Here is a 12,984-nt window from a genome sequence, read left to right as displayed (position 1 = left end):
AAGTGATATTAGGAGTGGGAAAAAAGTATTTATCTATATATATTCTGTGCAGATTCAAAAAGATAAGAAAAAGTAGGAAGAACTATGCCAATAATTGAAAACTTAGATGAAATGGAAAAATGCATTTAAAAACTTATTAAAACTGACCTAAGAATGCATTTTTAAAAATCGAAATAGTCCTATAACAATAAAGAAATCAAATCAGTAGTTTAAAATCTCCCATAAAAACAAAACATAAACATCACCTAGTTTTCTCGAGTTTGAAAGATTAAAGTAAAAGATAACAAAACCTATTTGAGATTAAAAAGTCAATTCATTTTGGAGTTTCCGTTGTGGCGCAGTGATTAACGAATCCAACTAGGAACCACGAGGTTGCGGGTTCGATCCCTGGCCTCGCTCAGTGGGTTAGGGATCCGGCATTGCCGTGAGCTGTGGTGTAGCCCTGCACCTGCGGCTCAGATCCCGCGTTGCTGTGGCTCTGACATAGGCCAACATCAACAGCTCTGATTAGTCCCCTAGCCTGGGAGCCTCCATATGCTGTGGGAAGCAGCCCTAGAAAAGACTAAAAAAAATTTTTTAAATAAATAAATAAATAAAAAGTCAATTCATTTTACGAGGCAAACATAATCTAGAAATTATAACCCAATAAGCAAAGTACAAAAATACAGGTCAAATGTATTATGAATATCTGAATTGAAAACTAATACAGACTAACATTACCAATTCAAAAATGAGTCCAATAATAGAATATCATTTATTACAATTATCATTATGAAAAAGAAAAATTATATGCTCATCTCAAAAGATCCAAAAAAGTGTTTATAAAATTCAATATAAATCCATGACAAAAAGTCTTTGTAAACTGAGAAAGGAAGTGAATTAACGTAACCTAATATAAATATCAAAATTAATGGTGCAACATGAAAAACTCTCAAATCAAGGACACTTGCCAGCACCACTCATTTTTCTTTCTCTCTCTCTCTCTCTTTTTTTTTTTTTTTTTGCTTTTCAGGGCTGCACCCATGGCATAAGGAGGTACCCAGGCTACGGGTCAAACTGGAGCTGCAGCTGCTGGCCTACACCAGATGCAGCAACGCAGGATCTGAAACAAGTCTGCAGCCTATACCACAGCTCACGGCAATGCCAGATCCTTAACCCACTGAGCAAGACCAAGGATGGAACCTGTGTCCTCATGGGTGCTACTCAGATTCATTAACTGCTGAGCCACAGCGGCAACTCCTGTATTTCCTATTCAACTGTAGGTCACGGCCAGTGCAGTAATGCAAAGGATGGTGGGAGATGGGGAGTGAATCTGGGCTGACATTCCATTGTACGAACTAGAGCACCAGTTACTTACTTCTGATGCTGATAGAATCTAAAATGAAACCAAAATCAACGACTACTCTTCAAAAATTCCCATCTTCCATCTCTCCCATAATTTTTCTATGATCCACATAGGGTACAAACTCAACTGAATCCCTGGGAAAGATTGTAAGAAAAACTAAAGTGCAAAAAAAAAAAAGAAAAGAAAAAGAAAAAAAAAAAATCCATCCAGAAACAGTCATCATATCAGCACGTCTTTCAGCCAAGGGAGTATTCAAGCTTGTCTCACTTGATTTGCCTTTATGGTAATCTTCAGTTTTACAGCCCCACTGAGCAAATGGATTTTACATCAAGTTCATGAGTTAGAAATTTCTAACTAGGTAAAGTTTCTTAAGGTCAAGGAATTGACTCCTTTGGGTGACTACCAAAGGCAGACAACACACCATTGAGCACTGCTCACTCTCCAAAATTCGCTAATATAGCCTCAAATTATGTGTTCTAAGTATAACTAAAATAATCTCGGTTTACAAATTTCTATTTTCATGAAATAAAAAAGACAATACACACTTCAACGGATATAGCACATTATCCCTACATACACAAAGGCAAAATAATGTATATATAATTTAAAATATTTCTGGTAGAATCTATGAAATACTACTCCTCACATTTGTTGCCTACAGGAAGGGGAATTAGTCAATATTATAGAGAAGAGTAAAGGTTTGTAGTTTACTCCATAGCTTGGCTACAAATTCTAAGTTATCACAATTAAACCACACTGGGAAAGGGGGACACAAAAAGAAAGGATTTGTAGTTCATGCAGAGGGGTGAGAATACAAGAGCAAAAGATAATGCCTGGATCCGAAACACAAGCAAAACAAGCATGTGATTTAAAGAAACAGAGGTAAATATCCAAAAAATCTACCCAAGGTGGAACAGTGATTGCCTCAGGGAAGGGAGAAATAGGGGGAAGCAAGGACCTTTGGAGAACTGTGTGATTCTTTGTGTGCAGGCATAGCTTGGATATAAATAAAAATGAATTAATGATACCCCTTTCAAAAAAGTTAGTAAATTTTTGGCAGCCAATGTCATTCAGGAAACTCTCCAAAATGAAACTTCTACATGATAAAAGTTTCTATTATGTGATAGGCTTTAGAAACTTCATAAATGCTTTCGTTTTGAATGCTACTAAAAACAAATGATGAATGGAATAAAAGCAAAGGTATAATAAAAATTGGGAGGTGAAAAGAAAGTGAAAAAGAAGAGAAGTCAAAGTTGTGCTTATTTTTTTTTTCTGCTGCAGGAGCAGCATGTGGAAGTTCCCAGGCCAGGAATCAAACCCTCGAACCCACACCACAGCACTGACCCAAGCCACTGCAGTGACAATGTTGAAAATGTTGAATCCTTAACCTACTGTGCCACAAGAACTCCAAAAGTTTGCTTCTTCCCTCATTGTACACAGTAGCCAAATTTTGATAGAGTATGCATATTTGATTTAAGTATGCATATTTTTTAACATTACCAATATTTTATAATGTCATTAAATAACTTTTCTAAACATATTTTTAAAGACCCATCAGCACTTAATTATGTAGATATACCATCACTTATTTAGTAAAGGTTATGGGACCATATGAAGTATGGTGTTCCCCATACCTACCTTAAAATATTTTTAAAATTTTGAAATAGTTTGATTTTTTTTTAAGTTATGCTCTGTTAACTACTATATTTAAAATAACTAATATGGAAAATTCCAACACAGTTTAGGAAATTTAGCATGAGATTACATCACTGACTACAAAACAACATATTAATCGTTAATGAGAGGCTGATTCACTAGTCAGTAAAAGGAGGTAATTAAAAATTTACATATACTTAAATCACATGGCATTTTCAGTTGACTGATCAAACTGGACATATTTGAAGCTATAAGCAATTTAGACGTTCCAACTAACTAAAGGACCAAGGGGAGCTACCTAGAGTTAAAAGGGCTATTTTAGATATGGTAACTCTAAAACAAAAATATGCCAAATAGGAATGAACATGAACTTTTCATAGTGAATATGTATCACGATAAAAAAAATCTCAGTTACCTGTATTATCTTCTTTCCTAAGTATGTGCTTTAACTTACAAAGAAGATTGTAAATTCCTTAGAGTATGTACCTTTCTATAGAATTTCTCTCCAAACTCTCTTCGCACCAAATGCCCGTACCCAAGTTCTGGGCCAAAGAGCTGAACATATGATATATGAGATATAAATAGTAAGTAGCAATAAAAACCTGCTAGCTCAAACATTGTCTGAATTTCCTAGCATCTGCAAATCTATGCATGACCTTATACAGTCTGAACCTATCAAAAATGTATCAAATTCAGTTGCTTCATATCATATTTTATATCAGTGTGCAATACTAAAATAATAGAAAATAGCAACTGTCATGAAGCATCAATTTCTCAGTTTCTATTATCACATTAAATTCAGGTGGCCCTGGTAGTAAGATTATTAAGGGTATCATTCGTAATTTTCAACATTGATTTCTATCAATATTTGGAGACAGCATAGAGCATTCTTTCACAGAAGGTATTTGAAAAGAGCAGATGGAGGGGTGCTTTTTTCTTTCTTTTTACCTCATTTCCATCTTCATCAATTATTGAGATGTAGTTGGGGCGAGTCTTATTTGGATAGGACAACAGCACATCATAATGGGCTAACTCAACAGAATCCAGGCCAAATTCTTTCCACTGAGATTGAATTTGCTTTGCAAGCTGAAAGTTCTGTTCTGTTCCAGCTAAATGTGGTATCCGGGTAAAATTACTGTTGAACAAAAATTGAAAGCGGTTAGAAATTGTTTAGTCAGCCTTTATGCCAAATCAACAACCAAATAAAGCAGATTTACATTAAAAAAAAAACACTTTGAAATGTGATATGTTAAAAAAAGTAAAGTGGCACTTTTATTGCATCAAATAGCTTTTCAAATGTTCCTTGAAATTTTCATGCTCTAATTTGCACTCATTCAGTAGAAAAATCAGAAAAACTGATTTTTGTAGAGAATCATTATGCGCAAGCTTGTAGCTATACCCCTATATAGTAGATGAGGAAAGTATCATTCTTAAGACCAATGCTTCTTGGAACTTTCATAGACTTATCCATTTACTTTACAGAGTAAAATATAACTAGAAGATAAGAAATATTTTCATCCAAAAGATCAAGCTGTGACATGCCAAGCACTACTGAAAATTACATTTATTTGGGGGGGGGGAGGTTTTTTTTTTTGTTTTTCTTTTTAGGGCCGCACCAGCGGCATTCGGAAGTTCCGAGGCTAGGGGTCCAATCAGAGCTGTAGCTGCCATTCTACCCCACAGTCACAGCAATGCCAGATCTGACCGCATCTGCGACCTACACCACAGGTCACGGCAATACCAGATCCTTAACCCACTGAGCCAGGCCAGGGATCGAAACTGCAACCTCATGGTTCCTAGTCCAATTCATTTCCGCTGTGCCATGATGGGAACTCCCCTACATTTGTTTTTAAATTCTGAAAGTTATAGACAAGTGAGAAACCTTGTCATTAGAATCCATTTATAAAGTGTCTTTATTAAGGAGTAATCTGAACATACTTACATGAGCTTAAACTGAATTTCTTGTACCCCATTCACCATGTATAAACAATATATTTAAAATCAATCATGAGAATTAATCTAACCAGGTATATCAAACAAATTGAAATAATGTGGCCAAAATTTTAGCTACCACTAATATTTTCATGTATAGACTGATTTCTCTTTAATATGTCTGGATATTGATGCTTTGGGTTGCTTTTCTAAAATTTCTCTCCTTTGGAAATTTGTTGTTTCCCTAAAGAACATTGGTATTTTCAGTTCATTGGTGTTTTCAACTTAAATCTCTTCAAGAAAAAAAAAAAAAAGTCCCACATGACAAAGCATCACATATCTTATTTGTTTCTAGCTCATGAACTTCCTGAACTTCACAAATTTTTGTTTTTTTCTAAATTCAAAGTTCCAACTAATAACCAACATGGCTATGATGATCCTTATTTCAAATATTTGACTCTATTGTACATCTTAAAAAAAGAGAGAGGGATGGAATTCATGTGACTAATTTTAAATTATATTAAAATCATTTAATTTACAAAAATACCATTAAAATCCTCATTCAGTAAATGTTTAGGGCTTAACACCTTACATAGGATTTCTAATATGTATTTGCAAAATATAGTAATGAAAATAGCACAATTTAAGGAGTCTATGTATCCATTTGTCAATGAATATTTGCAAAGAAAACAGAAACAGCCAACATGGCTATTTTCTTCCATATTACACAAATCCAAATTGCAGCATAACTAAAGTAGATTCCGATTATGCATATTTCCTGAATTCACAGCTGTAACTTTGTTTCTGTGTGAAAGAATTGTTACAGGGAGTCTTGAACCTGCTCGCACTCGTATACACACACACACACACACACACACTCAAGATCATTATCAGACTCTTGTTATTATTGAAACTGAGTCCCCCATAACCGAGTTCCCTTGCCAAGTTTATGATTAACCTCTATGTTCAAAGCTTTCTTCCCTTTCTCGTCCTTCCCTCGTTCCCCTCAGGATTAGGAATATCTAGGAGTATGAAGAGGGGGCGGGGGATTGAGGCCAAGCAGGTCCTCGTAGGACCCTCCCAGGTACAAAAAAACTTCTCAGAGTGTCCCTAGTTTCTTGCTTGTAGAAAAATGCTTCAGCCTCCTAGGCCTTCCCTGAATTCCAAAGAACAGATTCCCAAGAGTAGTAACTAATTAGGGAAGCGAGGGAATGCAAAAACAAAGGAAAAGCCGTCAGCAAGAAAAGTAGTGATAGCTTAAATAACAGAACGATCTGACACATACACATCTTTGAGCTGTTTGGCAAAAACTAGGACCACCACCAAGTGGATAAAGGTGGCTATAAAGGGACCACAAGCATGTAGAACTCATACTGATTGAAAGCAGAAGGTTGATGATTCAGATTCCTGAAACATCACCCTGTTACTTCACCACCAACCAATCAGAAGAAGAAAGGCCACGAGCTGCTACCCTCACCCAAACGTTCCCTTTAAAATCCCTTCCCCAAAAGCCATAGGGAATTTTGAATCTTTAGAGTATGGGCTTCCTATTCTCCTTTCTGGAGCTCTGCAATAAACGCTGTACTCCTTCAGCACAACCAGGTGCCCACAGATGGGCTTTGCTGCCCAGTAGGTGAGTAGACCCAAGTTCAGTTCAGAAACATTACAAGTGAAATTGCTGGTAAAAGTTTTGTCATTACCAACTAGGATACAAGAGTGTGCTATGATCAGGGTTAGAACCCACTCTTTTGGAGCAAAGCTAATCCTGAAAATGGTATTTATATATATATACATATATATTTAAACCAACTTGTATAATCCTGGCCATGTCTTAAATTTCTTATCTGTACATGGGGAGAATATTGCTATCTCACTACTTCGCAAAGATTTGAGGCTTAATTAGATAATACCTATCAAACAGCAGTTCAATTGGGAAGCATGTCGCAAGCAAAGTGTTGATTCTATTAAAATGTCAAACTTTAAGACGAATCATTTGCAAATTTATCCAAAAGAGCCAACAACACGTATTTTAAAAATATAGCTCATGCATCTCTGTCCAGCTACAGAAGTTTAAATATGTTCCAAGGATCATTACATTATCTCCATAAAGGGAGCTATTGGTATTCCTATTTCTTTTTTTTGTCTTTTTTTAGGGCCGCACCTGCAGCATCCCGAGGTTCCCAGGCTAGGAGTCGAATCACAGTTACAACTGCCAGCCTACACCACAGCCACAGGAACGCAGGATCTGAGCCATGTCTATGACCTATACCACAACTCATGCCAATACCGGATCCTTAACCCGCTGAGCAAGGCCTGTGTCCTCAAGGGTACTAGTCAGGTTCTTTAACCACTGAGCCATGCAGAGAACTCCGGTATTCCTATTTTAATACACTGCATCTGACTTACAAATGAACAGAGCTTAGAGGCATAAGAGGACTTAGTCAGGGGAAGGTGGAACAGGTATTCAAATGCAGATCAGTGAGATTCTAAAACAGCCATCAAAACTTATCTCGACTTTCAGAACAGCCATCAAAACTTATCTCGACTTTCAGAACAGGGTAGACAAGGCCCTCTAAAGACAAGTGAAACAATGACTAGAGAAGAGAATTTAACCAGAGGTTACAAGACAAAAGGAAAAACAGAGGACAAACCTATACCCTAAGGGAGCCTAAAAAGGCAGACCCTACTTAATCCTCTCAGCCACTGTGGAGAGGCAGGTAAATTAGAAGTAATGGAGACTCTTTAGTAACAAATCAAGGATTATAAAGGAGTTCAAGATAGAAGATCTGATGCTTTAATGATCCCTGACCTAAGAATATAATTAGAGTGAAAGCACTCAGTTGGATAAAAGGCAAATTGGCAATCTGGATAGTCCAGGAGGCTTCCTGAGATTCTGTAGTCTTAGGGGGTAAGAGCAGGGGCTCCGTTAATCTTTTGCGTGTTAATGGTGAAAACCCTGGAGTTCTAAACAGTTAAGAGGAGCTTGGCCAAGGCCAAGGAGAACAGGCAAGAAGCTGACAGTTTCTATCTTGTTCGGGGCACAGAGTGAAATAAAGGAAGGCATTCAATTTTCTTCCGTGCTGATCCCTCCAGGCAACAGGTTAGGAAAGGAAGAAGGAAGACAAGACAGCCCTTCGGTCTAGGATTGTAAATTATATCTTGCCAGACCCCCCCTTTTTTACCTATTGTACATAATTATACTAAAAATAGCAAGTGGCAAGTAGATTTCCACAAAATTTAAGCTTCAGGATCTCTCATTTGAAATGCCCCTTCCAAAGATTTGATAGGAGCCCCAGCAAATTGTATTCATAGTTTTAATTCTATCATAATTAAATAGACATATGTGTTTGTATGACTGTGTGTATGCACATCTATACATATATATTTATTTTATATAAAATTACAACTTGTATTCACTAAGGGATCCCTTAATCATTGTCAGGGACTCCAAATATTTCTCTTTGAAAAAGCTAAGTATTCTAATCAATTATTCATTAAAATCATTTTAGTTGCTTTGCAAGTAATTTTTAAATTTACTCATTTACCTCTTTTGCTCTACACCAGAGATAGCTATTTCAGGAAACAGGGAGCTAGTTTTCAACACTAGGTCATATATATGCTCTCTGATTTCATGCATCACAACAATGTCATGATTCCCATTTTTATAGATGTGGAAATGAGAGCTAAAGGTAGGTTAAATATTCACTCAAAGTTACTTTAATATCAACAGACAAGGACGTAATTTAAACTCAGGTATGTCTGTCTTCAAAGTCCAAACACATTCTTTTGACCAAAATATACTATCTTCCTCTAAAACAGGAGCTTCACTGACCAAATCCAGCTCACTTCCTATTTTTGTACAACCCAAAGATAAGATGTGATAAGAATGGTTATCACATTTTAAATAGGTGAAAAAAATCAAAAGGAATAATATTTTGTAACCTACCACTTACATGAAATTTAAATTTCAGTGCCGATAAAGTTTTATCAGAACTGATACACTTACTTGTTTATGCATTTTCTATTACTTCTTTGGTGCAGAAATGAATAGCTGTGACAAAGATCAGCTGGTCCACAAAAGCTGGCCCTTTACAGAAAAAAATTGCTGACACCTGCTTTAAAACATCTATCACAATAAAGTTCAGGTGAAGGTATACTCTTCTCCAGATGAAATGTGATACAAGATCTTCAACAAATAAAGCTTTTTTTTTAAGAAGTCAGTTTCTCTTTAGAAAATACTGGATTAGAACTTCTAAACAGAACAATAAAATTTTCCAAAAACTTGTCCATATAAACATTCAATACTTTCAATGCTTACTATAAGAATGTCTTGATGTTCTCTGCTTTCAACTCATCCAAAAATGCTTTCTTCACATTATGCTGAGGACTAATGTTAGCAGCTTCATTGGGAGATTTTATAAACCATCCTGTAAAATACAAACAAATAAAAGAATGAATATGAGCTTACAGACAGTCTCGTCGTCCTTATTGCTGTACTTATCATATATAAAATATAAATTATCAATGATCCCTGGCATTAACTGAGATTTTCCAAAGTGTAATTTCTCTTGCCTACTTCCATTGGGGGGAAAAAATTATGCATACATACTTAATGACAAATCAATTGCAACATATGTTTTCATCCAATTTCAATAAGTATTGCTGTTATTCTAAGAAATGCTTTTATGAAATTAGCACTAAAATGAAACATAGTTGAACTAAAGGGGCAAATGAAGGCCAAAAGGAGATCTACCTTCCTTCTCTTTAAAGCTTCTATCACCAGTGCCTATTCCTCTGCTGATCCAGAATAAGCATTCTGTAAATGTTTGTAATGAATTATGAATATATTTCAAGTACATAAACTATCTCAAAGAGATGAAGGCAATTCAGACCTATAATTTGTTCTGGTTCTGAAACTAACAAAATGTGCTGAGATTTTGTCTTTCCAGTTGAAGCAGACTTACAAAGACGTTCAACTTGACATAGCGACAATGAAGCTACAATTCACCCAACATCCAATGCACATAAAAGCCTAGAGGCAATGGGTATGGAGCCATTAGCACTTGTAGTTAGCTTCATTATAAGGTTTATTTAGAAAAATGATATCATTTATGCATAAAATGGTTATCAAAATCACCCAGTCAGCTTTCATGGAGCTTTCTAGCTATTAATCACATATGTGCACACATACAAGCATATATACATGCATACTGAAATAAATGGTAGGTGGTAAATGTTAATACAGTTCCACCATACTTAAAATGAAGGAACTTAGACTGTAGGATCAGGGAAGGACAAAGAGAGGATAAAATGCTTGAATTGAGATCTGAAAAATGAACGGGATTGGGGGGGCACTGTGGAAGGAAAAGAGAACAGAGAATTCCATCCTAGGAAAAAAATTAATAAACATTAATAAAGAACCCACTGTGTCAGTCACTCAGCAATGAATATAAGGATGGGGCCAAGGGCAATACCAAGAATAAAATGTTTTTCAAAGACGCATGAGATTTTTTAATCCTCATGCCAGCCTACCAAGTGTTTTTCCCATGTTGACAGTTGAGAAAATTGAAACTCAAGTTCAAGTGTGTTCTTAGTGAGAGTACTTATCTAAGCCCCACAACAGTCCTAATATCCACATGTTACTAGCAGAGTGCGGCTCAAAGTGCTTTATTGACCTAAAGGTCACACAGCAATTAAGAAGAGACTGAATCTGAGCCAAACTTCCTTATGCCCTGTCTTCTAAATCTCAGAAGGGCAACCCAGAATTCAGAATAGGGGCCAGCTATCCGGCAATACCTTAGGCTAGTCCTGTGCTTTAATGTCCAATTTAAAGCACCTCTTCATGAGGAAAGAAAAAAGAAAAGTTCCAACACCCCAGTACTGTGCCAAGAGCTTTAGATGCTGTTCCATTTACTATTCCCAGTAAGTTACAGATATTATTCTCATGATGACTGATAAACTGAGGCTAAGAGAGACTTGGTAACCTGTTCAAAACCAAGAAGAAGTTGCAGAATCAAAATGGAAATGTAAAGAGTTTGAGCTTATTACCTGTGCTGCCCACCCCACCCCCCACCCCGCGTATCTCGGAGAATTGGGTTAAGTCAGCAAATCAGTACCCGGGCGAAACCGCTCAAGAACTGCTGGGAAAGACTTGTTTAGACCACTGACAATAATGCCAGTCAGTTCCTGAATGGTCCTCTAGTACTTACTCCAAGGACAAAACAGGAGAAAAGGGCTCTCAGGCAGAGTTCCACCTACTGTTAGACACGCAGCAGTTCCAGGCACAGGCACAAGACTAGATAAAGAGCTCCAAAAGGTAAGACCCGAGTCGTTTCTTGCACAACTCCTTGGACGACCTGGCAAAAGTCGCTCCTGCTAAAACGAACTTGTTTCTCTCAGGGCTCCAGCAGGTGGAACTTTCTCAAGGGGTGAAAGTTTCGGGGTCTCTCCATTCTACTCCTGACCCTGGGTGACTGTCCTGCAGTAGCCTGCCCGGAACCTAACCGTGCACCGCCCCCAGCACCTCCCGCCTAAGGTGCGGGAGCTGGTCCCCCACCCCATCCGCGCCTCCCAGGAGACCAGCAGCAGGACCCCACGAGGTAGCCAGCGCGGGAGTCCCGCGAACTGCCTCAGAACTGGGTAGGTCCCAGGCAGTGGGTGGCGAGGGGCCCCGTACCGAAGAGGAAGCCGAGGACGAAGAGGCCGGCGGCCAGCACCAGGGCCCCAGCGCACAGCCAGCGCGGGCGGCGCCAGGCGACAGAGGTCGAGTCGGTTTCGTGAAGGGGGTTCCACATTTCTGCGTGTGACTCGCGGGGCTTCCGGGGACCCGAGCCTCTGCGGTGGCCCCACTGCGGCCTAGCGGTCGGCCGGGTAGAGACTTGCCCCTCTCGTGCCGCGCTTATCACTTACGCAGCCTTGAATCCTCTCCCGGCCCAGGGCTCCAGTTTCTCCGCCCCTGGAACTATTTCTACTTTACTCTGGACCAATCGCAGCGAGCGAGAGGCGGTAACTGCAGCTACAAGAAGAAACCCCTCGGCCCCTTTGGAGAAGGGCTTTAAAAAAACCAACACAAAAAAGAACTTCGCTTGAAAATGTCTAGCTCGTATTTAAAAATGAGAGGAAAAGAAGGAAGAAAGGGAGAAAAGAAGGAAAGAACCAGCTCTCCTCCTTTCTCCACTCCCAGACCACAATCCGTTTCATACACAACAAAAAACTGTTTAATGTGTAATTCATTAGAATGCTCCTCTTTTGTCTGTCTAGGAAAATACATATTCCAGGCTAGAATTAAATTATTTCTCAAGAACATCTTTCAGATCTGAAATTCTATTAAATACTGTCGTAGCCCTATATGAGTAAAATCAAGTAGAAAACGGTGGTGTCCGGTTCTGGCACTGTTTTGGAAAGCCAGGGCGTGCATTTTGGTGTCAATGTGAGTTAGCACTGTGCTCTTTCTGCCAATGAAGTTCTGCCAATAAACTCTTAGGAAATTATTCCCCTCCTTACATAACATAACCATTTTTAAAGAAATAACACTGGCACGGAGTTCCTGTAGTGGCTCAGTGATTAACAAATCCGACTAGGAACCACGAGGTTGTGGGTTCGATCTCTGGCCTTGCTCAGTGGGTTAAGGATCCGGCCTTGCTGTGAGCTGTGGTGTAGTTTGCAGACAAGGCTCGGATCCTGAGTTGCTGTGGCTCTGGTGTAGGCTGGTGGCTACAGGTCCGATTGGACCCCTAGGCTGGGAACCTCCATATGCTGCGGGAGCGGCCCAAGAAATGGCAAAAAGACAGAAAAAAAAAAAAAGAAAGAAAAAGAAATAACACTGGCACTTGCTGAAGGCAAAGACAGCATCTCTTTCTATAACCCAGCTGCACTTGGCACACTCTCTTACATTGTAGGTATCAACTCAGTCTTTGGTGAATTACCCTGGAGAATCAATCATACATAATTCTACCTGTTATCAATTCTTAAAAATTTGTAGCAATGATACCTAAAGTGGGGTGATAATCACATGCTTTATAAAATCAGTGATGTTCTTATAATCGATAAGG

The 12,984-nt window shown here is 38.4% G+C and overlaps 1 protein-coding gene across 1 annotated transcript in view; it reads right to left on the bottom strand.

The window, feature by feature from the left end:
* FOLH1B (folate hydrolase 1B) overlaps positions 1–11,855 on the bottom strand; it is a gene marked incomplete at its 5' end in the record, with an annotated part of 56,652 nt that extends 44,797 nt beyond the window's left edge. The window contains 3 exon segments of the mRNA NM_214384.1: positions 3,950–4,136; positions 9,252–9,360; positions 11,610–11,855. Of these exon segments, the coding sequence (NP_999549.1) occupies positions 3,950–4,136; positions 9,252–9,360; positions 11,610–11,727 (414 nt within the window).

This window comes from Sus scrofa, chromosome 9 (genome assembly GCF_000003025.6).
Source record: "Sus scrofa isolate TJ Tabasco breed Duroc chromosome 9, Sscrofa11.1, whole genome shotgun sequence".
Lineage (NCBI taxonomy): Eukaryota > Metazoa > Chordata > Mammalia > Artiodactyla > Suidae > Sus > Sus scrofa.
This window is presented reverse-complemented; position numbering and strand designations above follow the sequence as displayed.